The sequence below is a fragment of the Myotis daubentonii genome, chromosome 7 (genome assembly GCF_963259705.1).
Source record: "Myotis daubentonii chromosome 7, mMyoDau2.1, whole genome shotgun sequence".
NCBI classification, from domain to species: Eukaryota; Metazoa; Chordata; class Mammalia; order Chiroptera; family Vespertilionidae; genus Myotis; species Myotis daubentonii.
In genome coordinates, this window is record NC_081846.1 from 30,716,938 (window position 1) to 30,740,364 (window position 23,427).

The 23,427-nt window shown below is 42.0% G+C and overlaps 2 protein-coding genes across 2 annotated transcripts in view; both read left to right on the top strand.

Moving 5' to 3' along the window:
• LOC132238332 (nuclear body protein SP140-like protein) overlaps positions 1 to 23,427 on the top strand; it is a 131,537-nt gene that overhangs the window by 49,615 nt on the left and 58,495 nt on the right. The gene's annotated exons all lie outside the window — the stretch shown is intronic.
• The window catches only part of LOC132238333 (nuclear body protein SP140-like), a 36,585-nt gene that overhangs the window by 4,288 nt on the left and 8,870 nt on the right, over positions 1 to 23,427 (top strand). Inside the window, exons 6-14 of the mRNA XM_059703495.1 lie at positions 7,442 to 7,558; positions 8,721 to 8,774; positions 11,281 to 11,325; positions 13,086 to 13,157; positions 13,520 to 13,567; positions 15,188 to 15,292; positions 17,223 to 17,365; positions 17,822 to 17,857; positions 19,028 to 19,069. Coding sequence (XP_059559478.1) covers positions 7,442 to 7,558; positions 8,721 to 8,774; positions 11,281 to 11,325; positions 13,086 to 13,157; positions 13,520 to 13,567; positions 15,188 to 15,292; positions 17,223 to 17,365; positions 17,822 to 17,857; positions 19,028 to 19,069 — 662 coding nt within the window. The remainder of the gene's footprint in view (positions 1 to 7,441; positions 7,559 to 8,720; positions 8,775 to 11,280; positions 11,326 to 13,085; positions 13,158 to 13,519; positions 13,568 to 15,187; positions 15,293 to 17,222; positions 17,366 to 17,821; positions 17,858 to 19,027; positions 19,070 to 23,427) is intronic.

The window sequence follows — 23,427 nt, forward strand, 5'->3', positions numbered from 1 at the left end:
ACTTTTTCCAGATGCAATTTCTCTAAGCATCTTGATCCTGGCAACTCCTTTCAGCATTTTAGAAAATGGGAGGAGGCAGGAAATTATGACAAACTCATGTTTAACAGGATGAGTCCTAGTGATTAAATGTATATAATTATACATTACTGTTTTAAAAGAAATAAATAGAAAAATGATAACATCTTTTTAAATACATGCTGTGATGCCCACTAAGATCTTAGATTATATTGGTTCACATTAATATCATTTGTAACAGTAAAAGAGAACTGGCCCTGCTATGTAATTATAGACAGAAATAAAAGCTTCAGATCAACCACTCTCAAACTTAGAATAGTTTGTAAAGGTTTCCATCACAATGTAATTGGATTATATCGTGTTATTTTAAAGTACTTTGGCAAATGAGATTTTACTTAGTCATCACAAAATCTTTAAGACTTAGGCAGGCTAACTCTTTTGTTGTTGTTAATCCCCACCTGAGGGTACTTTTCCATTTGGTTTTTAGAAAGAGAGGAAGAGACAGAAAGAAACATTGATGTGAGAGAGAAACGGATTGGTTGCCTCCCACACCAAGGTACTGGAATCAAACCAGAACCCTCAGTCGGTGGGCCAAAGCTCTATCCACTGAGCCAAACTAGCTAAGGCTAGGCGGGCTAATACTTTCTATCCCCATTTTAGGATAAGGAAATTGATGTAAAAGTTTATAAGGGTCAAAAAGGATGAGTGTTGCATGTTACAGGCAGGAAAATAAGGGCTATTTCAATATGATCAAAGTCCAAAGAGGAGGTACATGGGACTTGGCATATTCACAAGGGAATGTATCAGTGCCTGATATAAGAAAACTTGTTTAGCAAACAACAATAAATAAATATATACATATACATATAAATGTGTGTGATGTATTGTTATAACCACCTATAATGGTGTAGATATTAACATATTAATATCTTGATGGAGAAGGAAATATGAAAATCATAAAGTATCAGAAAGGTAGAAATAGAGCCAGCTATATGGTATACAAAACACCTAGAATAATAAAACTAGAAAGAATGGACAGAGAAATAAAAATAGAGATTAACAGTGTCATTAATTTAAAAAGAGAAATCAAGGACAGAGACGCTCACAAAATGAACAGGATGGAGACAGAAAGTATAAGGTAGAGCAATGAGCAAAAAAACTGAGAAGTAATAAGAAAATGAGGTATGGCTAGATAGAAAAAGAAACAGCTATCTGTTGTATGTGAGGTGTAGTCATTGGAGTAGGTGTACTTTTCCCTAGCTCATCTGAGCGGTGAATATAATTCAGCATAACCACATCGAAGTGCATTCCTGGTCACCATGTACTGTGTGTTATTTTCTTACTTCCTGTCAGTGTCCAGTGTCCTGTCTTCAAATGAATAGAGGAAGAGAATCAGAAGAGATGCCAGCCTGATAGACTGTGGTGGACAAGCCAATTGTGATACTATGTATCAATTACTAGAGGCCCAGTGCACAAAAATTTGTGTACTCGAGGATCCCTCAGCTCGGCCTGTGCCCTCTCGCAGTCTGGGAGCCCTCGGGGGATGACCACCTGCTGGCTTAGGCCTGCTCCCTAGGGGATTGGGCCTAAGCTGGAAATCAGACATCCCTCTGGCAGCCCAACCACCCTCAGGGGATGTCCACTTGCCATTGGGGAGCAGACCTAAGCTGCAGTCGGACATCCTTAGCGCTGCTGAGGAGGCAGGAGAGGCTCCCACCACCACCGCTGTACTGGCAGCCATGAGCCTCACTTGTGGCTGAGCAGAGCATCCCCTGTGGGAGCGCACTGACCACCAGAGGGCAGCTCCTGCATTGAGAGTCTGCCCCCTGGTGTTCAGTGTGTGTGTCATAGTGACCAGTCATTCCCAGTCCTTCTGCTGTTAGGGTCAGTTTGCATATTACCCTTTTCCTATATAGGATAGAGGCCTGGTGCATGGGTGGAGGCTGGCTGGTTTGCCCTGAAGGGTGTCCCGGATCAGGGTGGGGGTCCCACTTGGGTGCCTAGCCAGCCTGGGTGAGGGGCTGATGGCTGTTTGCAGCTGGTCACACCCCTTTCAGGGTGGGGGTCCCCACTAGGGTGCCTGGCCAGTCTGGGTGAGGGGCTGTGGGCCATTTTCAGGCTGGCCAGTGACTGAAGCTCTCAGCCTCTCTCTTTTTTTTTTAATTCTGAGATTTATTTCCCTTCTATAATTGAAACATTGTTGCCGTCACTGGCACTCCCAGCTCTGAGGCGGAGGCGGGCTGAAAGCAGGTATCTGGGGTTTGTTTAGCTTTTATAATTGAAACATTGTTGCTTTCAGGCTCAGAGCTGGGCAGCAGCAGGCAGGGAACCTTGGCTTCCTCCATCACTAGAGCAAGCAAGCCTCATGTTCACTTCAGCTCTTCCTTCTTTTCCCTACCTCTCCCCAAAAACATTGCCTCACATGTGCACACAACTGAACACACACTCATATACAGACAGACTTGAGCACAGATTAGGACTACAGCCTCCACTTTGAGGGAACCGAAGAGAAAGAGGAGCAGGAATCCTGAATGGAGGGAGGGGACAATGAGTAGATAATGTGAGGAGAATGGAAAAGATAGGCTGAGGTCATTAAATGAAAAAGTATCTGAGTAAGTTTCAACTTTTTCTAAGTGGACATAGGATCCAAATATCACCAGATGGGGATTTTGTGAGGCAGAGTAGGATGACTTTCAAGATATATCTCAAAAGTTTACCAGAAATCTATAATAATAAAAGCATAATATGCTAATTTTTTATTGCTTAAAGCATTACAAAGGCTATTACATATGTGTCCATTTTATCCCCCCGCCCTAGACAGTCCCCTAGCCTCCCCTATTCCCCAGTGTCTTATGTCCATTGGTTATGCTTATATGCATGCATACAAGTCCTTTAGTTGATCTCTTACCCCCCTACCTCCTGCCCCCCAACCCTCCCCGACCTTCCCGCTGCAGTTTGACAATCTGTTTGAGGCAGCTCTGCCTCTGTATCTATTATTGTTCAAAAGTTTATAATGGTCTCTATTGTCCATGAATGAGTGAGATCATGTGGTATTTTTCCTTTATTGACTGGCTTATTTCACTTAGCATAATGCTCTCCAGTTCCATCCATGCCGTTGCACATGGTAAGAGTTCCTTCCTTTTTACAGCAGCATAGTATTCCATCGTGTAGATGTACCACAGTTTTCTAATCCATTCATCTACTGATGGGCACTTAGGCTGTTTCCAGATCTTAGCTATGGTGAATTGTGCTGCTATGAACATAGGGGTGCATATATCCTTTCTGATTGGTGTTTCCGGTTTCTTGGGATATATTCCTAGAAGTGGGATCACAGGGTCAAATGGGAGTTCCATTTTCAGTTTTTTAAGAAAACTCCATACTGTCTTCCATAGTGGCTGCACCAGTCTGCATTCCCACCAGCAGTGCACAAGTGTTCCTTTTTCTCCACATCCTCTCCAGCACTTGTCGTTTGTTGATTTGTTGATGATAGCCAGTCTGACCGGTGTGAGATGGTACCTCATTGTTGTTTTGATTTGCATCTCTCGGATGATTAGTGACTTTGAGCATGTTTTCATATGTCTCTTGGCTTTCTGAATGTCCTCTTTTGAAAGGTGTCTATTTAGGTCTTTTGCCCATTTTTTGATTGGATTGTTTATCTTCATTTTGTTAAGTTGTATGAGTTCCCAATAAATTTTGGAGATTAGGCCCTTATCAGATATGACATTGGCAAATATGTTTTCCCACACAGTGGGTTTTCTCGTTGTTTTGTTGATGGTTTCTTTTGCTGTGCAGAAGCTTTTTATTTTTATGTAGTCCCATTTGTTCATTTTTTCTTTAGTTTCAAGTGCCCTAGGAGCTGTATCAGTGAAGAAATTGCTTCGGCATATGTCTGAGATTTTGTTGCCTTTGGATTCTTCTAGAATTTTTATGGTTTCCTGTCGTACATTTAAGTCCTTTATCCATTTTGAGTTTATTTTTGTGTATGGTGTAAGTTGGTGGTCTAGTTTCATTTTTTTGCATATATCTGTCCAATTTTCCAACACCATTTGTTGAAGAGACTATCTTGGCTCCATTGTATGTTCTTGCCTCCTTTGTCAAATATTAATTGAGCATATTGGTTCGGGCCGATTTCTGGGCTCTCTATTCTATTCCATTGATCTATATGCCTATTCTTGTGCCAGTACCAGGCAGTTTTGAGAACAGTGGCTTTGTAATACAACTTGATATCTGGTATTGAGATCCCACTTACTTTGTTCTTTTTCAGGATTGCTGCAGCTATTCGGGGTCTTTTTTTTATTCCAGATGAATTTTTGGAAAGTTCGTTCTAGATCTCTGAAGTATGCTGTTGGTATTTTAATGGGAAGTGCATTGAATTTATAGATTGCTTTGGGTAGTATGGACATTTTAATGATGTTGATTCTACCAATCCATGAACACGGTATGTTCTTCCTTCTGTTTATGTCTTCCTCTATATCTTTTTTCAACGTCCTGTAGTTTTCTGAGTAGAGGTCTTTTACCTCTTTAGTTAAGTTTATTCCTAGGTAGCTTAATTTTTTTGGTGCGATGGTAAACGGAATTGTTTTTATAATCTCTCTTTCTGAAAGTTCACTATTGGTGTATAGAAATGCCTCAGATTTATTGGGGTTAATTTTGTATCCTGCTACATTGCCAAATTCATGTATTAAGTCTAGTAGCTTTTTGATGGAGTCTCTAGGGTTTTGTATGTATAATATCATGCCGTCTGCAAATAAGGACAGTTTTACTTCCTCTTTTCCAATTTGGATGCCTTTTATTTCTTCTTCTTGCCGAATTGCAGTGGCTAACACTTCCAGTACTATGTTGAACAGGAGTGGTGAGAGGGGGCATCCCTGTCTTGTTCCTGTTCTTAGGTGAAATGGTGTTAGTTTTTGTCCGTTGAGTATGATGCTGGCTGTGGGCCTGTCATATATGGCTTTTATTATGTTGAGGTATTATCCTTCTACTCCCGCCTTACTGAGAGTTTTTATCAAAAATGGATGTTGAGTTTTGTCAAATGCTTTTTCTGCATCAATGGATATGACCATGTGGTTTTTTTCTTTCAATTTGTTTATGTGATGTATCACATTTATTGATTTGCGGATATTGTACCATCCTTGCATCCCTGGGATAAATCCTACTTGGTCATGGTGAATGATCTTTCTGATGTACTGCTGGATCCGATTTGCTAAGATGAAGCCTGGGTCCCAGGTGTCAGAGGGAAGCCAGTGCCGGCAGCTGGGGGAAGAAAGGCCTACTCTTGCACATATTTCATGCATTGGGCCTCTAGTATGGTAAGAAATTTCATGACTGACAGACCTGCAATGCAGAAAGATCAGAGGAAACTGGCAAAAGAAATAGTGGTCAATAGAGAAGTCAGTGTCAAAAGAGCAGGCATTTGGTGATGATAAAAGTAGTAATCTGTAAGACTAAGCTGAATATCAGTGAAGAAAATGTGAAGACAAAGATTGCAATTATAAAAACAGCAAAAAGATCAAGATAAGAAAGGGAAGGGAGCAAAGAAGAACAAAAGGGAAGTGACAGTGGAAAGAGGATTACTTCAATAGTGAAACCATATCCAGAGGCAGAAGCATAGAAAATAAATGGGAATGAGATGTATATAGGGGGTAATCAATGGAGAGGAATTTGATGAGGCACAAAAAGAACTGTAGAGAAAGAGTTAAAATAAGAGAGAGAAATGGTAGAGAAGATGGGGGCAGTGGGAAAGGGAGAGAAGGGAGAGATGGAGAAATTGTGGGATATGAGATGACCATAAGACAAAAGCAATGCCTGCACAAGGGGTGGTTCACACCAGCAGTGAGTTTTCAGAGTAAGGTGTCCCCAGGTATGCAAATGGTCTGTGTAACTCACCAAAATTACTAGAGATGTCACCAGGCATTTCACCCATTCTTACGGCTTTAATCACCATCCACAACCTAATGGTTCCTGTACATCTCCAGTCTAGCCCTGTCTTCTAAGCTTCTAAACTTATTCATCCAACTGTCAGCAAGACCTCTGGTCAAGGTCTTAAAGGCCTTAGACTTCTCCTCTTAGATGTCTTTCCATTTGAAACTCAACTCTTCTAAAACTGAGCACATCATTTTTTTCCCTAAAACCAACACCTGCTCCCAGTGTTCTCCAGCTCTAAAACACACTATTAATTTACCAGTTCTTTCAAGTTCATATTCTCAGAGTCATCAGTATGGCACTCTGTGACATAACTCTATTAATTCTTCCTTTTAAATGTCTCCAGGCTGTCCATGCATCTCCATCATCAAAGCTATCACTTTAATCAATCTCTATTATCACTTCTCACTGGAACTAGAGTGACAGGCTCCTGCTTGTCCTCCTGCTTTTAATTTGTTCAGAACAAATGTATTGTAAGTTATTTAGCTAAATTGGTCTTTCAAAAATGCAAATATGTACATTCTGATCTCCTACATAAAATCCATTGTCCTTCTCTTTCCTTTAGGATTAAGTTAAATTTCCTTTGTGTAGCCCCAAAGCCACCTACCTTTAGGCTCCTGCCTCTTTCTCCATCGTTATCATTGCCACTAACTTTCCTACTTCACCTACAGACATCCCTAAGCTCCTCCTGGGTACTTGCAATCACTGAATGTAGACCATTGCATGTGCTTCTCTATCTACGTGGGGCTATTGTCTTGATCCCTTTCCTCCAAAATCTGGCTAATTCCTGCTTCCAGGATACATACTCTGGAAGGGGTCCCGTATCTTAGACTAAACTAGTTCTTCCTGTTGTACCCTCCCCTCCTTCCAAAGCACTCTGTGTGATCTGTGTTCTAACATTCTTCAACTTTCAATATATTCACATGTTGCAATGTCATGGTTGCTCTTAAGTTGACAAGCACTGACACTTCAGTAGTCTCATGTCCTGCATTGTTATCAGTGTTCGCCTCAGCACCTGGCACAAAACAGAAACTTAAGAAATGTGCTGAGCAAATGAAAATAATTGTTTACTCTCTGTATTCCAACATTTGGAAATTTGTCAGGCCAAAGTTAGTTTATTAGAGTATCTATATGGAATGTTTATAAAAACTGTTTTAATAATTTAATTTTATATATGTGTGCATAGACATATAAATGTAATAGTATTTCTGGAAAAGAATAACATCACATAAAAATAAATACAAATATTTGTAAAAAATGTCATTAAGGAATGGATGGGAGAAGCACATAAAAAAATGGAAAGCCAAAGATGCAGATTTGAGGCAAAGAAAATCAAAGGAAAAAAAAGATTGAAAGGAAGGGACAGAGATAATGAGGAACAACAATAGACAAAGAGATTTCAGAGGTAGAGACATTCTTTGATGTAGTGGGAAAGGAGGATGATTCGGGGCCAGGGGTGCAAATTAAAATTGCAAATTAAAGTTTTTTACAAATCATAAAATAGGAGCAGAACTCCAAGGACTTGGAAATCAGAAGTGTTCCTGTGTCGTGTGTTCACCAAGTGTTGTGCCAAGAGGCCAAGAAGCAAGGTCTGAATGTAGCCAAACATCTGACATGATGGGTAAGGCCACCCAAGGATCTTGGAGTGGAGGTGATTCAGCAGATAATACAGACCCTTGGTATGTCAGTGATAGGTAATCAGGGCTCAAGGACAACATGAGGTATCTTACCAGCAGGGAGTAGGTCAGTTATGAAGGTGAGAGTCACAGGACCCAGGCTGCAGGATGTCAGGAATCTGAAATCAGAGTACCTGTTTCCTGCTGCCCTTGACTCAGGACACTTTGATAAGGAAGGGGTCCAATCTATGTGAGAATCTCATTCTCTACATTTGCTTGACTTGACCATTTTGAGAACAGCAGGAAGGCAGCAGACCATGATCACAAAATGGGTCCCATTGATTTTACATGGATTGATATACTAGAAATACACTGATTTTTTTTTTAAAAAAGTATCTGGTGTACTATATTAGTGTATCAACACCAAAGTGTTGGGTTTATATAGTTACTTCCACGCTTCTTCATGGAGCAAAAAAAGACAAGTATTCTGTTGGTGGATAATAGTATCACTTGGTCACAACCTTGAAAAAAACCTCAAAAGACACATAAATGGTCCTGTTACTTGTCAGGAAAAAGACCTCAGATAACCATTCTTAAAACCAACATATAATTTTAAAGGCTGCCCTGCAGCATGCCATTGATTTATATAGTGATTTCTCATTAACTTTTGCTAATAAGATCTTATTTAATCTTCATTAAGAAATCCAAAGTCTGCCTGGCTGGAATGGGTGGTTAAGCATCGACCAATGAACCATGAGGTCCCCAGTTCCATCACAAGTCCAACTGCAGGCTTAATCCTCAGTCCAGGGCGTGCAGGAGGCAGCCGATCGATGTCTCTCCCTCATCAATGCTTCTATCTCTCTATCCTTCTCCCTTTCTCTCTCTCTAAAATCAATAAAAACATTTTTTTAATCTAAAGCCTGAACAGGATAACTTTGCTACCTTCCCACTTCATAAATGAGGAAACTGATGCATATAAGTCGTGAAGAGAGTTTTTTTTCAAAGTCTCAGAGAAATCAAGACTTTAGATATCAATTTATATGTTTAATTCATTTATATACTCAGACATCCTTATAAACTCAAGCTTTCCACAATGTGAATTGTCATAAGATTTGTAATTTTTATTTATAAATTACAGTTCTCTGACCACCACCTGTTACTTTCTAGATACTGTGGATATTGGAAGCAGTTCTATTTTGGAAAAACACAGTGGGAAACGAAGTAAGAGCAAATAAGAATTTACTTGATTTTTATGTTACAAATTAACTGGTTTTTAATGCTAACATTTATTATCATAATTTTCTACTAGAGCCTAGTGCATGAAAATTGATGCACTGGAGGGGTTGTACTTGAGCCCAGCCTGCCAACTCTCACTGTCTGGGAGCCCTCAGGGACAGGAGGTGACCCGGCAATCAGGGGAAGGCAATGCCCCATCAAACCTCTGCTGCTGCCACTGCCAGCAGTGCAAGCCTCAGGCAGCCCTGGTTACCTGAGCCTCAAGCGGCCCTGGGTGACTGGGCAGCAACCATCTGAGGCTTGCCTGCACCTGGGGCCAGCCCTGGGCAGCTGGACAGCCACCATCCATGGCTTGTCTGCACCTCAGGACAGCTCTGGGCTGCTGGGAGGCTGAGAGGACTAGGGGACTCCAAAGGCAGGCACACGGGGCGGGCCCAGCCTTGCTGTGCACCTGCCGCCCCAGCAGGGCTGAGAGGACTGGGTGCCACCATCTTGTGGCTGTGGGCACCGCCATCTTTGAGGGCAGGGCAGTCAATTAGCATATTTTCCTCCTTGTTGGCTGTGGGCACTGCCATCTTTGTGACAGCATGAGGGTCAATTAGCATATTCCCTCTTTATTAGATAGGATACCTTTCATAAGGCAAAAAAAAAAAAATGCCTTTTAAAGTAACTATGTTTTTTTCATTCCGGTCAAGGGCACGTACCTGGGTTCAAGGTTCCCCAGCCCTGGTTGGTGTGTGTGAAGGAGGCAACTAATCAATGTGTGTCTCTCACATCGATGTTTCTTCTCTGTCTCTCACTCTCCCTTCTACTCTCTCTCTCAAAAAAAAAAAATCAATGGGAAAATAACCTCAAGTGAAGATTACCAACAACAAAAATTATCATGAGATTGCAGCAATTCAGTCACATCTTCAGATTCCACTTCTATTTCTAGTTCTCTTGCTATTTCCACCACATCTGCAATTACTTCATTCACTGAAGTCTTGAACCCCTCAAAGTCATCCATGATGGTTGGAGTCAACTTCTTTCAAATTCCCTGTTAATGTTGATATTTTGATCTCTTCTCATGAATCAAGAATGTTATTAATGGCATCTATAATGCTGAATCCTTTCCAGAAGATTTACTTTTCTATAGCTGCCATAGATGATTATTTCATCAGAGGAATAACTATCTATGGCAGCTATAGTCATATGAAATGTATTTCTTAAATAATAACACTTGGAAGTCAAAATTACTCCTTAATCCATGTGCTGCAAAATAGATATTGTTTTAGGCATGAAAGCAACATTAATGTCATTGTACATCTCCATCAGAGCTCTTGGGTGATCAAGTGCCTTATTGGTGAACAGTAATATTTTAAAAGGAACTTTTTCCTGAGCAGTAGGCCTCAATGGTAGGCTTAGAATATTCAGTAAACCATGTCATAGCCAAATATGCTGTCATCCAGGCTATTTTGTTGCATTTATAGAGCACAGCAGAGTAGATTTAGCATAATTCTTAAGGGTGTTTTCAGGATGGTAAATGAGCACTGGCTTCAGCTTAAAGTTACAGCTGCACTAGTCCCTCACAGGAGAGTCAGCCTATCCTTTCAAGCCAGACACTGACTTCTCTTCTCTAACTATGAAAGTCCTACATGAAATCTTTTTTCAATATAGAGCTGTTTTTTCTATATTGAAAAATCTGTTGTTTATTGTAGTCACCTTCATGCATTATCTTAGCTTAGATCTTCTGGATAACTTCCTGCAGCTTCTTCATCAGCATTTGTTGCTTCACCTTGCACTGCTATGTTATGGAGATGGCTTCCTTTCTTAAATCTCATGAACCAACCTCTGCTAGCTTTCAAGGCAAGCCTCTGAAGTCCAGGATGTACACTTTGCTGGTGATGTCTGAGATCTGTTGTTCCTTGATCTCCTTGACATTCCCTTTTATTTGCTGTCAGCTTCTTCCTGATTTCAGCTGCTCTTACATTTTCCTTATTGTGAATAAGAAAACCTCATATGACTATGCAAAACCATACTGTAAACAACTGGTACTGTGTAAAGGTAGGTTGTTTTTGTTGTTATTATTGTTTTCAGTGTGATGGCAACCAAGATGGTGTATTGGTACCTGGAGATTTAGCCCCACAAAAGTTGAGTGAAGACAAAATAGCCATAGCCAGTTTGGCAGAGTGCCAACCCGCGGACTGAAGGATCTCGGGTTCACTTCCGGTCAAGGGCATGTACCTTAGTTGCAGGCTCCATACCCAGTCAGGGCTAGTGCAGGAAGGAAGCAATCAATGTGTCTCTCTCACATCAATGTTTCTCTCTCTTTGTCTCTCCCCTCCCTTCCACTCTATCCAAAAACCAATGGAAAAGTATCCTCCGGTGAGGATTAACAAAAAAACAAAACAAAAAAAATAGACAAAAATAAAATATTTGAAGGTTACTGACATATAAAGCTTGTAAATCTCTATTTATAATTCTAAATGATTATTTTATTTTCTGTTTAAAGGAAAAAAGAGAAGGCACATAAGTAAAAAAACCAGTCCCCAAAAAGGTAAGAACAAATGTGAGGATTCACACCTGTGAGCTTACTACAGACCTAGTCTTCTTGCCAGATCCTGTCTTTGCCATAGCCTGGAAATAGCCTATGGACTTCATAGCTAATGGATTATTTAGACTACAGATTGAATTATTGTAACAAAGAGACCCCAAAATGCAGTGGCCTAAATCACATAATTTGTTTCTCTTTCATCAAACAGGTAGGAAGAATCTGCCTATTTCTTCTGAGTATTTCTGCCACCTTGATATAGATAGATAAATAGATAGATAGATAGATAGATAGATAGATAGATAGATAGATATAGATAGATATATAGATATATCAAGAGTCCCAGTGCACAAAAATTTGTGCACTCGAACGGGAGGGTTCCTCAGCCCGGCCTGTGCCCTCTCACAGTCTGGGAACCCTTGGGGGATGACCACCTGCTGGCTTAGGCCTGCTCCCTGGGCGATTGGGCCTAAGCTGGCAATCAGACATCCCTCTGGCAGCCCAACCGCCCTCAGGGGATTTCCACTTGCCACCTGAGAGCAGACCTAAGCTGCAGTCAGACATCCTTAGCGCTGCTGAGGAGGCAGGAGAGGCTCCACCACCACCGCTGTACTGGCAGCCATCAGCCTGGCTTGTGGCTGAGCAGAGCTCCCCTATGTGGGAGCACACTGACCACCAAGGGTCAGCTCCTGCATTGAGCATCTGCCCCCTGGTGCTCAGTGTGTGTCATAGTGACCAGTCATTCCCAGTTTTTCTGCTGTTAGGGTCAGTTTGCATATTACCCTTTTCCTATATAGGATAGAGGCCTGGTGCATGGGTGGAGGCTGGCTGGTTTGCCCTGAAGGGTGTCCCAGATCAGGGTGGGGGTCCCACTTGGCTGTCTGGCCAGCCTGGGTGAGGGGCTGATGGCTGTTTTCAAGCTGGCCACACCCCCTTTACGGTGGGGGTCCCCACTAGGGTGCCTGGCCAGTCTGGGTGAGGGGCTGAGTGCCGTTTTCAGGCTGGCCAGCGACTGAAGCTCCCAGCCTCTCCTTTTTTTCTTTTTTTTTTATTCTGGGATTTATTTCCCTTCTATAATTGAAACTTTCTTGCCATCACTGGAGCTGAGAGCCAGGCTCCTACTCACTCCAGCTCTGAGGCCATGGCCTGCTGAAAGCAAGTATCTGGGGTTTGTTTAGCTTCTATAATTGAAACTTTGTTGCTTTCGGGCTCAGAGTTGGGCCGTGGCAGGCGGGGAAACTTGGCTTCCTCCATCACTGGAGCAAGCAAGCCTCCTGCTCACTTCAGCTGCATGGCTGCCAGCCGCCATCTTGATTGGGTTAATTTGCATACCACGCTGATTAGCCAATGTGAGGTGTAGCGAAGGTATGGTCAATTACCATGTTTGTCTATTATTAGATAGGATTATGTTCCATACATGAATATATATATTCATGTATGGCACCTAATAAGCATGTGTTAACTGTTAGCTCTCATTATTATTATTCTCAGTGTTCCTTGAGATGCAAATTAAACCCTGTCTTAAATTCTTTTTATAATTAATGTCGGTATAAATAAATTAGGATTAATGTGAGGGTAAAGAAAATGAAATCTAAAATTAAACTTGCTTAAACATTTAAGGCTTGCTAAATATAAGGCTATGGGTTATATATTTCTCTTTATATGTTGGGCTCTTGAAAAGTTACAGTAAAATGGAATGTTTAAAAAGCAGTATTATAGACAATGTGACTTCTCACAGTGTCTGTTTTTATTTTTATTTTTTTCAGTGAGAAGCAGAGGCAGAGATAGAATGCAGTCTCTGAATAACAGAGTCCCAAGGAAAAGAAGCAAACCAAAAGGTAAAATTTTTAAAGATGGATCATTTTCAATTACAAAACATCTAAATTCTCCTGCTATATTCTTTGCTTTAAGTAACAAATGAATTTCCCTAATCACTTTATGTAATTATACTAACTGTTGAGGAATATACCAGATGTAGTCAATCCCAAAATTCATCAGGGATTGAAAGATAACACTGCAAACAAGTAACTTGGTAATGAATCCACAAACAGAACCCAGGGCCCAGGGGCCATGGCAGGGCCAGGTCTGCTGAACTGCTAACGTTCTGACTGGAAATACAGCTGGGGTGTTTTTCTAAAACACTACTATTTGCAATGCAATTTTATAAACAAGAGACATTTATGTTATTTTTCCCCCCTAGGGACAAAAGCAGTCAACACCAGGCCTTTGAAAAGAAGCAGAAAAAGAGGTAAAAAGAAGTGATTAATATACTTTTAGTAATTAAGCATCTAAATTTTACATGCCCAGGTTGCAAGCTAATTCCTCAGTGGTGAACATGCAGGAGGCAGCCTATCAATATCAATGATTCTCTTTCATCAGTGATGTTCCTCTCTCTCCCTCTCCTTTCTTCCGAGTGACCAATCAATTTCTTAATTGGCTTATAGAGCCACTAACAAACGTCAGGGTAGTCATCAACCTTGGCAATTTCAACAATACAACAGGTTGCTCATAACACCCACTTTATTGATGTTGATAAGTTGACCTGTGAGAGAGCACAAGCCTCCTTGGGCCTAGGTAGGGCTCCCTTCACTACACTGATAACTTTTAAGGAGAAAAATATGAAGTGTGTGACTAACATGCTGTTTTGTTGACCCTTCCCTTGATCACATTGAGACCCATCAGTTCCCCACCATGGGGGGCCCTTAGTAGTAATACAAGACGTGTCTCCTAATTTTTAACATTTCTTTTATTATGTAATTTCTGCTTGTCATTTCTTCTTTTTGCCTCAATTTCCTCCTCTATAAATGGGTGAGTGGCAGATGAACTCAACTGAGTGTCCCCCTAGACCTTCTCCAGCTCTAAAAGAACTAACTCTGAAAGGACCAGGGACAACCTACCCTCCCCATCCCAGACAGAAGCCCTCATGTATATCTTTCATGGATTCCCCTCACTGTTGGCCAGAAGGACAGGAGTAGGTGCTGCTGCTATAAAGTTCATTTTAAGACTTTCAGCCTGGCTGATGTGGCTCAGTGGTTGACTGTCAACCTATAAACCAGAGGTCACGGTTCGATTCCTCAGCAGGGTACATGTCCAGGTTGTGAGCTCAATCCTCAGTGTTGAACATGCAGGAGGCAGCCTATCAATATCAATGATTCTCTTTCATCAGTGATGTTCCTCTCTCTCCTTCTCCCTTCTTCTCTGAAATCAATAAAAATATATTTTTTAAAAGACTTTCAAACCCTACTTGAGCAGAATCAGAGCCAGTGCCCCACCCCAAGGCTGTATAGAGGCCCTCTTCCTGGGCAATCTGCAGTTTCTTCTAGGAGCACCCTGCCCTGACTCACAGAGTGAGAGCCATACAGAAAGTTCACATGAAGGAGAAGTGAAACAAGGCAGAGAGCAAGGAGGGAAGGCAGACACTGTTCCTGCTAAGTTCCCCACTGTCATCCTGTTCTCTGTTCTCCCAGTGGGGCCTCAGATGCGGAGACAACTAAAAGATGAGGGGTTTTCTTTCCATCCACATAATTCCAAGCAATAATATGGCTAGAAATCTTCCTTAAAAACAGGAGAAAAATCATGTGCAATAGGTAGTTGTGGCCAACAAGCTTGGGAACTCAGGTCCTTCACATGAGGCTATTATGCAGGATTTCAGAGAACAGAAGTGGAGGATGACATTATCATTGTGTGTCTAACCTGCCAGAAAAGGAAAACGTTGTTCATGGGGAAACTCCCTCCACTACATTTTGATTTATAAAAGAAGGCTCTCAAGATGGGTGAGAAGAATGAGGGCACAGTTAGAAGAAAGTGAAATGAAAATAATAATAATAATAATAATAATAATAATAATAATAATAATGCTTCCTTGCAGGTCCAAGAATTCCCAGAGATAAACATATGAACTTTAAATGCTCTATACTTCCCGTGACCTGTGGTCCAGCAAAGGGGATGTTATATAAAGAGAAAATGAAACAAGGTAAGTTACCTGGTCTTCTATGCTTATCAACTGGAAACTATCCATGTGGATATTATATTGTTCACAGGCTAGACACCTGTGTCAGGGTCTCCGAGACCATCCCAACGCTTGGTGATTTACTAAGAGGATTCACAGGACTCAGCATATAGTCTAACTCATTGCTATGGTTTATTAAGTTGACACAAAGCAAAATCAGCAAAGGCAAAAGCACATGGGACAAAGTCCAAAGGCAATAGGTGCCAGTTTCCAAAGGTCCTCTCCCAGTGGAGTCATACAGGACACATTTAATTTTCCAGCAGCAACTCATAACAACACGTGTGAGATGTTGTCTATCAGGGAAGCTGCCCTGGCCTAGGAGTCACAGGGTTTTTACCAGGAGTTAGCCACATAGGTACACTTTACCTCGCATCTGCCAAAATTCCAGACTTCCAGAAGGAAAGCAAGTGTTCAGCACATGCCCCATGGGAACGGTGGGACCCCTCCCAAAATCCAGGCTTTCAGATGTCAGCCAAGGATCAGCCTTGGAAGCAGACATTTCTAAAGGTAGTTGTCTCAGGTTTGCTCTCTTAGATCTTTTCTGCACAGCATCTCAAATAGACTGGAGGAAAGATGACATTTCCTCACTTTTCAAATTCATAAACATTAGCCTACCAGGCCATCTCTCCTTTCCCCCAAGGAAAAGGTCCCTGTAATGCCCATCCAGCACCCAACCCAAGAACAAGTGCTTCAATATCAAGGTAGAAATGTACACATTGGAGAAATACAACAACAACTTCACAGTCCCATTCCCTGCAACACCTGTACCACCTTTTTTAAAAATATATTTTATTGATTTTTCACAGAGCGGAAGGGAGAGGGATAGAGTTAGAAACATCAATGAGAGAGGAACATCGATCAGCTGCCTCCTGCACACCTCCTACTGGGGATGTGCCCACAACCAAGGTACATGCCCTTGGCCGGAATAGAACCTGGGACCTTTCAGTCGGCAGGCCGATGCTCTACCCACTGAGCTAAACCGGTTAGGGCACCTGTACCACCTTATGCTAGCCAGGAGCACAGGTTTTAGAATCAGGATACCTGGCTTCGAGTTTCAGCTATATCAAGAGTGTCTGTTGCAACTGGACCAAGCTTTTCTTCTCTCTCATCCTAAACTCCTCCTCTACAAAATGGGAATAGTAATAAAACTTGCTTCACCATAGTATTATGAGGAAAAAAAATGGAATAACAGATATAAAATAACTTTCAAATTACAATTGTTAAAGTACAGCACAAATGTTTGGCAGCCAGGATTGATTCCCTCTCCCAAAATAGAGTTCTTTAGGCACCAACAAGTATAAATGTGTGCCCTAGGACTATATTGCATATGAGTAATTTAACTTCTCCTACTACATAACATTTCCATAATTACTTTCCACATAAAATAGCCATGAATCCAAAATATGAGAAATAATTGCTGCCATTAAATGGATTATCAACATTGCACAAGACTACACAGATGTGGCTGTGGTGACAGCTGCCACTTGGCCACCTATGTGCCCTCATCTGCCCTCTCTGAAATTCAGCCTGGCTCTATCCTGAGTCTCAGAGAAGGGAAGGGAAAGAATCCTGGTCTTTTTTTTTTTTTTTTTTAAGAGTCATACTTTCTTTCTCTCTCTTTTGAATATAATTAAATACTTTTTAAAAGTAAATGTTAGTAATAATTATTGCCCTTCTCATTGCACAGTAAAGGAAAGTGTGCACGCATGGCAGGAAGTCCCTTCTACCACCTCCCTTCAGGTTGTTGTGGGGCCCCTGAGAGGGAACTCAGCTCTTCTGGGTTGCTGATTCTAAGCCCAAAATGGGTGATAAGAGGCCAAGTTCTAGGGTTTTCACAGTCAGGGACACTCCCTGGCAACAAAGGGAGCTCAACCTGTCTTGCCCGGTCTCACAGGAATCTCAGCAAAGTGTATAAAGACAAATGATGGGAAGGAGCTCACCCTCAAGGAATTTGAAATTGAAGGAAACCACAGAAGGTCCAAGAATTGGAGGCTGAGTGTGCGCTGCGGTGGATATCCCCTTAAATGCCTGATTCAGGTATCCTAATGACAAAGGGCTTCCATTAAGGATGGAGTGTCATAGTTCACAAACTCCAAGCTTTATTGATGTTCAGAAAACTATCATGACTTCTTTTGCGCAGGTCACAATGCATGCTATTACTGACTAACATTCCACTCCAATGTTATCTTGGCCAGTTTATCACAGTGTAATCCTCTAAGTGCATGAACTCTTCTCCCTTTGAAGGTAGACAGTAATTGTGGCCTTGACTCTGTCACTAGTAGTTGCCACTGTGTAATATGGTCACAGGAAAGTAATTTAAATTGGAGAATGGGGGGCAGAGGAGGCCATCTTAGTCTTTGGGGATCAATGAAGTAGCATAGTAACGTATCTGGGAGGCAGCTGGAATTACCAAGCTCAAAACAGTAGAAAAAGTACAGAGGTACAAAGAGGACACAAAAACTTCTCACAGCATTAATCTCATTTCTCTTTCAGAAAGGATTTCTACCCGACCCACCAAGAACAAGAAAGGTAATTATCACATGACTTTCTGCCTATATCTCATCTATCATATTATTGATTTTCCATTTCTCTGGCCTTATTCTATAGCTCCTAACTTCATTAATTCTAGTAAAATTTTATTTTATAATATGGGGATTTTTGCACTTGCTGCTTTCAAACATTACAGTGTCTGAGACCAGAACTTCTTTAAGCATTAAAACATAAGAGGTAGAGGTGAGACTAATCCTTTAAAATAGATAATGAGACAGAGCTGACCTTATATGATTGTTTCAACTTCATTGTCTAGCATGGAAGAATAACTCATGGGGTGGGGTGGGGTTCTAAGGACACCCAGAGATGCAGGCAGTTATATGGCCACCTCTTTGGTCATTATGCCTTGGGACCACTGGGTGGTTTCTCTATGGCCTCTCTGCCCCAGCTGGAGGTAAGAGCTGAGGTAGTCATTGCCCCAGACTGAAAGGAGGCCCAGTCATTTCACAGATACCCAAGGTCAATGCAAGCCCTTGGGATTCAGGAGACAGTGGAGAGGTACTCACCTTCAAGAAAAGATGCAGAACTGGGACTTTTTACCCATTTTATCTTTAGCGCTGTATCCCAGGAGAGCTTCAGAAGGCCGTGGAGTCTGCAGAAACATTTCTTTGGCACCCAGGACTCTGGGCCCTGTGGTCACTGGGGGCTGTGGGTAATGAGTCCTCAGTCTGAGTCTCTCATTTAAGTTCCAACTCCATCTGTTAAAACCAGGGCCAGCCTCCCTCCTTACATGGCTTCACAAAAGCCGCTTTGGGTATAAGATCCACAGAATGGAATTTGCATTGGACCAAACCATCACTGACACATAATGTTTTTTATTCTCCAATTCAGCGGTTCTCAACCTGTGGGTCACGAACAATGAAAATACATCCTGCATATCAGATATTTGCAATATGATTCATAACAGTAGCAAAATTATAGTTATGAAGTAGCAACAAAAATAATTTTATGGTTGGGGTCACCAATACATGAGGAATTGTATTAAAGGGTCGCAGCATTAGGAAGGTTGAGAACCACTGATAGACTCACAAAAGCAGATGTAAAGCAAAGGGAAGGCATGAATCCTTTGCATAAAAAGTATGCTCAAATGTGTGGTTAATGAAAACTCATATTCAATATTGTCACTCGATCTTTCTCTGTTTTCTATAGATAATACCAGATTATCACAGTGATAACATTATTGACCCATATGTAAGTACTGCCACCTGTAACCCCAGAATAATCCAGGCCTTTTCAGTACATTATCTCTGTCATGCTATCTTTCCCTGAAGCATGCTTACACTCAATTAGAACATGTCGCTATGTGTGATGAGTAAAGAACAGCAGATGCATCACCCATGCGAGGTAGATGGTTCTGTAGTTGGGTGTCTCAATATGAAAGCATCCTTTCCATTTGTTTGGTGGAAACCTTCCTATTTTCCCATTAGTATGGGAGGCAGAGCTCTAAACCACTGGGGTCTCTAGAGATGGGTCTTGAAGTAGAAATGGGCAGGGCTTGCCTGCTGAGTAGGGGTAGAGAGAAAATTCGAGAGGATAACACAATTTTAAAGAAAGCAGAAGAGCGAGAAACCAAGATGGCGCCATAGGTAAACACCGGAAATTGCTGCTTCCCACAACAACTTCAAAAATACAACTAAAAGACAAAACAGACATCATCCAGACTGGCTGAGTGGAAATTCTACAACTAGAAGGAAAGAGAAAAGCACACTGAGACTCAAAGGAGGTGCGGAAGTGCAGAGGTATGGAGGCGCATGCCGCAAGAGCTGGCAACTGAGGACTCGGCTGTCTTTTTGAATTGGGAGGGAGTCACAAGCCCCCAACCGTTCTGAACTCCAGTTCTGGGAAGTCTCTGGGGACCCAGACTCACACGGGGAGAAACTGGACTGTTTGGCAGGGGGCAGAACTCGGAACTCGAGGTCGGCTTTCCCTCAAAGGTGCTTGCAATGATTACTGGGACACTGAGTTCGGGGCCTCTTAGGGCTGAGGGTCAGCCATAGCTGCTTGCTCCGCCCTGTTGATTCCCTGAGACCCCGCCCCACCCGAGCTGCCTCAGAGGCTTTTGCATATGAATGCCCAGGCCCTTTGCAATCTGAAAACTACCTAACAAATTGCAGCTGGGCCAGACAGACCCAGAACTTCCAAGAGAAGGCTCAAGGCCCCACAGCAGCTTGCATTGCTTCACATCTGGGCCTCATCTGGGCACCTCCAAACCCCAAACAGGGAAGGGGAATCTGCAGATCTCTTCATAGCTCCTGCTGGGTAGCTCAGGCAGAGGCTAAATTAGCACCTCCTTAGATCCCAGAGCCAGTGTACCAAGCGGTCAGAGTGGGACCATCCAGATTACAACTCCTAAGATCCATAAGGGACACACTCAGTGGGCAGACTCAGCACCAAAGCCTCAATGAAGCAAGTCTTGCCCCATGAGGGTGTCTTCAGCACAGAAGTTCTCCCACCATAGACACAGCTGATTCTCACAGCCAATTGGCCTGGAGGTCAATTCCTCCCAGCGATACCTACAACAAGCAAGGCTTAACTACAACAAGACTGTGCACAAAGCCCAGAAAGGGGTGCAACAAGAGTGTCCACCTCAGGTAATTGGGGAGGCTGAGCCACTGGGCCCTATAGGACACATAGCACACAAAGCCACTCTACCAACACAGGGAAGCATAAAAAATGTGGAGACAAAGAAACAGGTCACAAATGATAGAAATGGAGGAAAGCAAACGACTGGACATAGAGTTCAAAACCACGGTTATAAGGTTTTTCAAGAATTTTCTAGAAACCACTGATAAAATTTAGTGAGACCCTGGAGTATATGAAAAAAGACCAACTAGAAATTAAGCATACATTAACTGCAATAAAGAATAATATACAGAGATCCAACAGCAGATAAGAGGATCCCAAGAATCAAGTCAAAGATTTGAAATACGAAGAAACAAAAAATACCCAACCAGAAAAGCAAAAAGAAAAACGAATCCAAAAATATGAAGATAGTATAAGGAGCCTCTGGGACAACTTCAAGCACACCAACATCAGAATTATAGGGGTTCCAGAAGAAGAGAAGGAGCAAGATATTGAAAACCTATTTGAAGAAATAATGACAGAAAACTTCCCCCACCTGGTCAAAGAAAGACTTACAAGTCCAGGAAGCACAGAAAACCCCAAACAAAAGGAATCCAAAGAGGACCACACCAAGACACATCATAATTAAATCGCCAAGAGCAAAAGACAAAGAGAGAATCCTAAAAGCAGCAAGAGAAAGAAAATCAGTTACCTACAAGGGAGTACCCATACGACTGCCAGCTGATTTCTCAACAGAAACCATGCAGGCCAGAAGGGAGTGGCAAGAAATATTCAAAGTGATGAATGCCAAGAACCTACAACCAAGATTACTTATCCAGCAAAGCTATCATTCAGAATTGAAGGTCAGATGAAGAGCTTCACAGATAAGAAAAAGCTAAAGGAATTCATCACCACCAAACCAGGATTATATGAAATGCTGAAAGGTATCTTTTAAGAAGAGGAAGAAGAAAACGGTAAAGATAAAAATTTTGAACAGCAAATACATATCTATCAACAAGTGAATCTAAAAATCAAGTGAATAAAAAATCTGATGAACAGAGTGAACTGGTGAATATAATAGATCCAGGGGCATAGAAAGGGAGTGGACTGACAATTCTTGGGGGGAATGGGGTGTGGGGGTGCAGGAAGAGACTGGACAAAAATCGTACACTTATGGATGAGGACAGTGGGAGGGGTAAGGGCAGAGGGTGGTGTGGGAACTGGGTGAAGGAGAGCTATGGGGGGGGGAAGAACAACTATAATAATCTGAACAATAAAGATTTAATGTAAAAAATAGAAAATAAGAATAAAAAATATATATGACATATAAAAAAATAAAGAAGGAAAGAGAAGGAAAATCTCAAACATCCACTCCATGGTGCAGGCAGTGATAAGATGGTTTCATACATCAGACAGAAGGAACAGGCCTCACCAGGCTGGTAAGTTCAAGGTGTACATCCTGTCATGAGTCCTGCAGAGAAATGTACTCAGGGCAAGTGGATCCTTTATGGATCCACTTTATTGTATAACATGAGGAAATAACTAATGGGGTGGGTGGGGGTCCTAGGACACTCAGAGAGGCAGGTGGTGTCACCTCTCAGGTCATTATGCCTTGGATCAAACTGGGTAGTGTGTCCATGGCCTCTCTGCTCTGGGCTGGAGGTAAAAACTGAGGCAGTCATCGTTCCAGCCTGGAAGGACATCAATTCATTCTAACAATACCTAAGGTTCAGAAACCTTGACCCAAAAGCCTAACAATAGGTGGTCAGCATCCATGAGTCTCATTTGTTATGATGAAAAGGATAAACAATTACATGGCCCCATGCCAGAGTTAGCAAGGCCCATGTGGGGATGTGCCCAAGGATGACCCTAATGAGGTATTTTACGAGTTTTCTTATTGAAAGAGAGAACATGGGCAAGAGACACATTGCAGCTTAGAATTTCCTCATATATGTGACTTTTGTGTCCCTTCTTATATTAAATTTATAAATGAAGAGAATTTATAAACTTCAGAATATTCCAATTCACCTAAGCTCATTGGGCCCAGAGATGATATTCTGACTGTTATAATTTGTAACTTTAACAGCAGACCTTTTTTTCCTAATAAGATGGTATTAAGATTAGGGCCTCTACATTCTTGTAGCAGTGGAACTCACAGAAGCACTGAGAATGAGATGAGATATTTAAAAATTGGGACTTGCAACACTGTTGATGGATTGGATATCTAGGTGTGTAGAAAAGCAGAATCCATGTTCAATTCTGGGCTCCTGGGTGAATTATGGGTTCCTTGGTGAGATGGGAGCTAAAAGAGGAGCAGATTACAGACAGGAAGACAAGGAATATAGTTGGGAACAGTGTGGATTTTAGGCTTGATGAAAGACTTCTAACTGGAGAAGATGGAAAGTAGAGTTTGGAGGTTTAGGGTCTCAGAAGGAGAACAGAGACATAGGTTTTAAAGTCTAAGGATAAGTAAGGTAAGCATGGTCATGGGAGTGGTGAAGGAGTGGGGGATGTAGGACAGAGCCCAAAGGAATTCCAACATTCTAAGTGAGGAGCCTTCAAGAAGAGGCAGAGGGGTAAAACCAAGATGGCGGAATAGGTAAACACCGGAATTTGCTGCCTCGAACAACCACCTCAAAAATACAACTAAAAGACGGAACGGACATCATCCGGAACCACAGGAAAACTGAATGAGTGGAAGTTCTACAACTAGGAGGAAAGAGTAAAACATACCTAGACTCAGAGGAGGCGCAGTGCTGAAGTAAAATACTAAGGTGCATAGTGCATGCGGAGCGGGCTGGCAGCTGAGGGCGTGGTTGTTGTTTTCAATCGGGAGGGAGTCTCAGACTCTGAGCTCCAGCTCCTGGCAAGTCTCTAGGGACCTAGACTCATACAGGAGAAGCCAGACTGTCTGGCATCACTCAGAACCCTAGGGCAGCTTTCTCTCCGTGGGGCTTGCAGCAATTACTGGGACACTGAGAATCAGA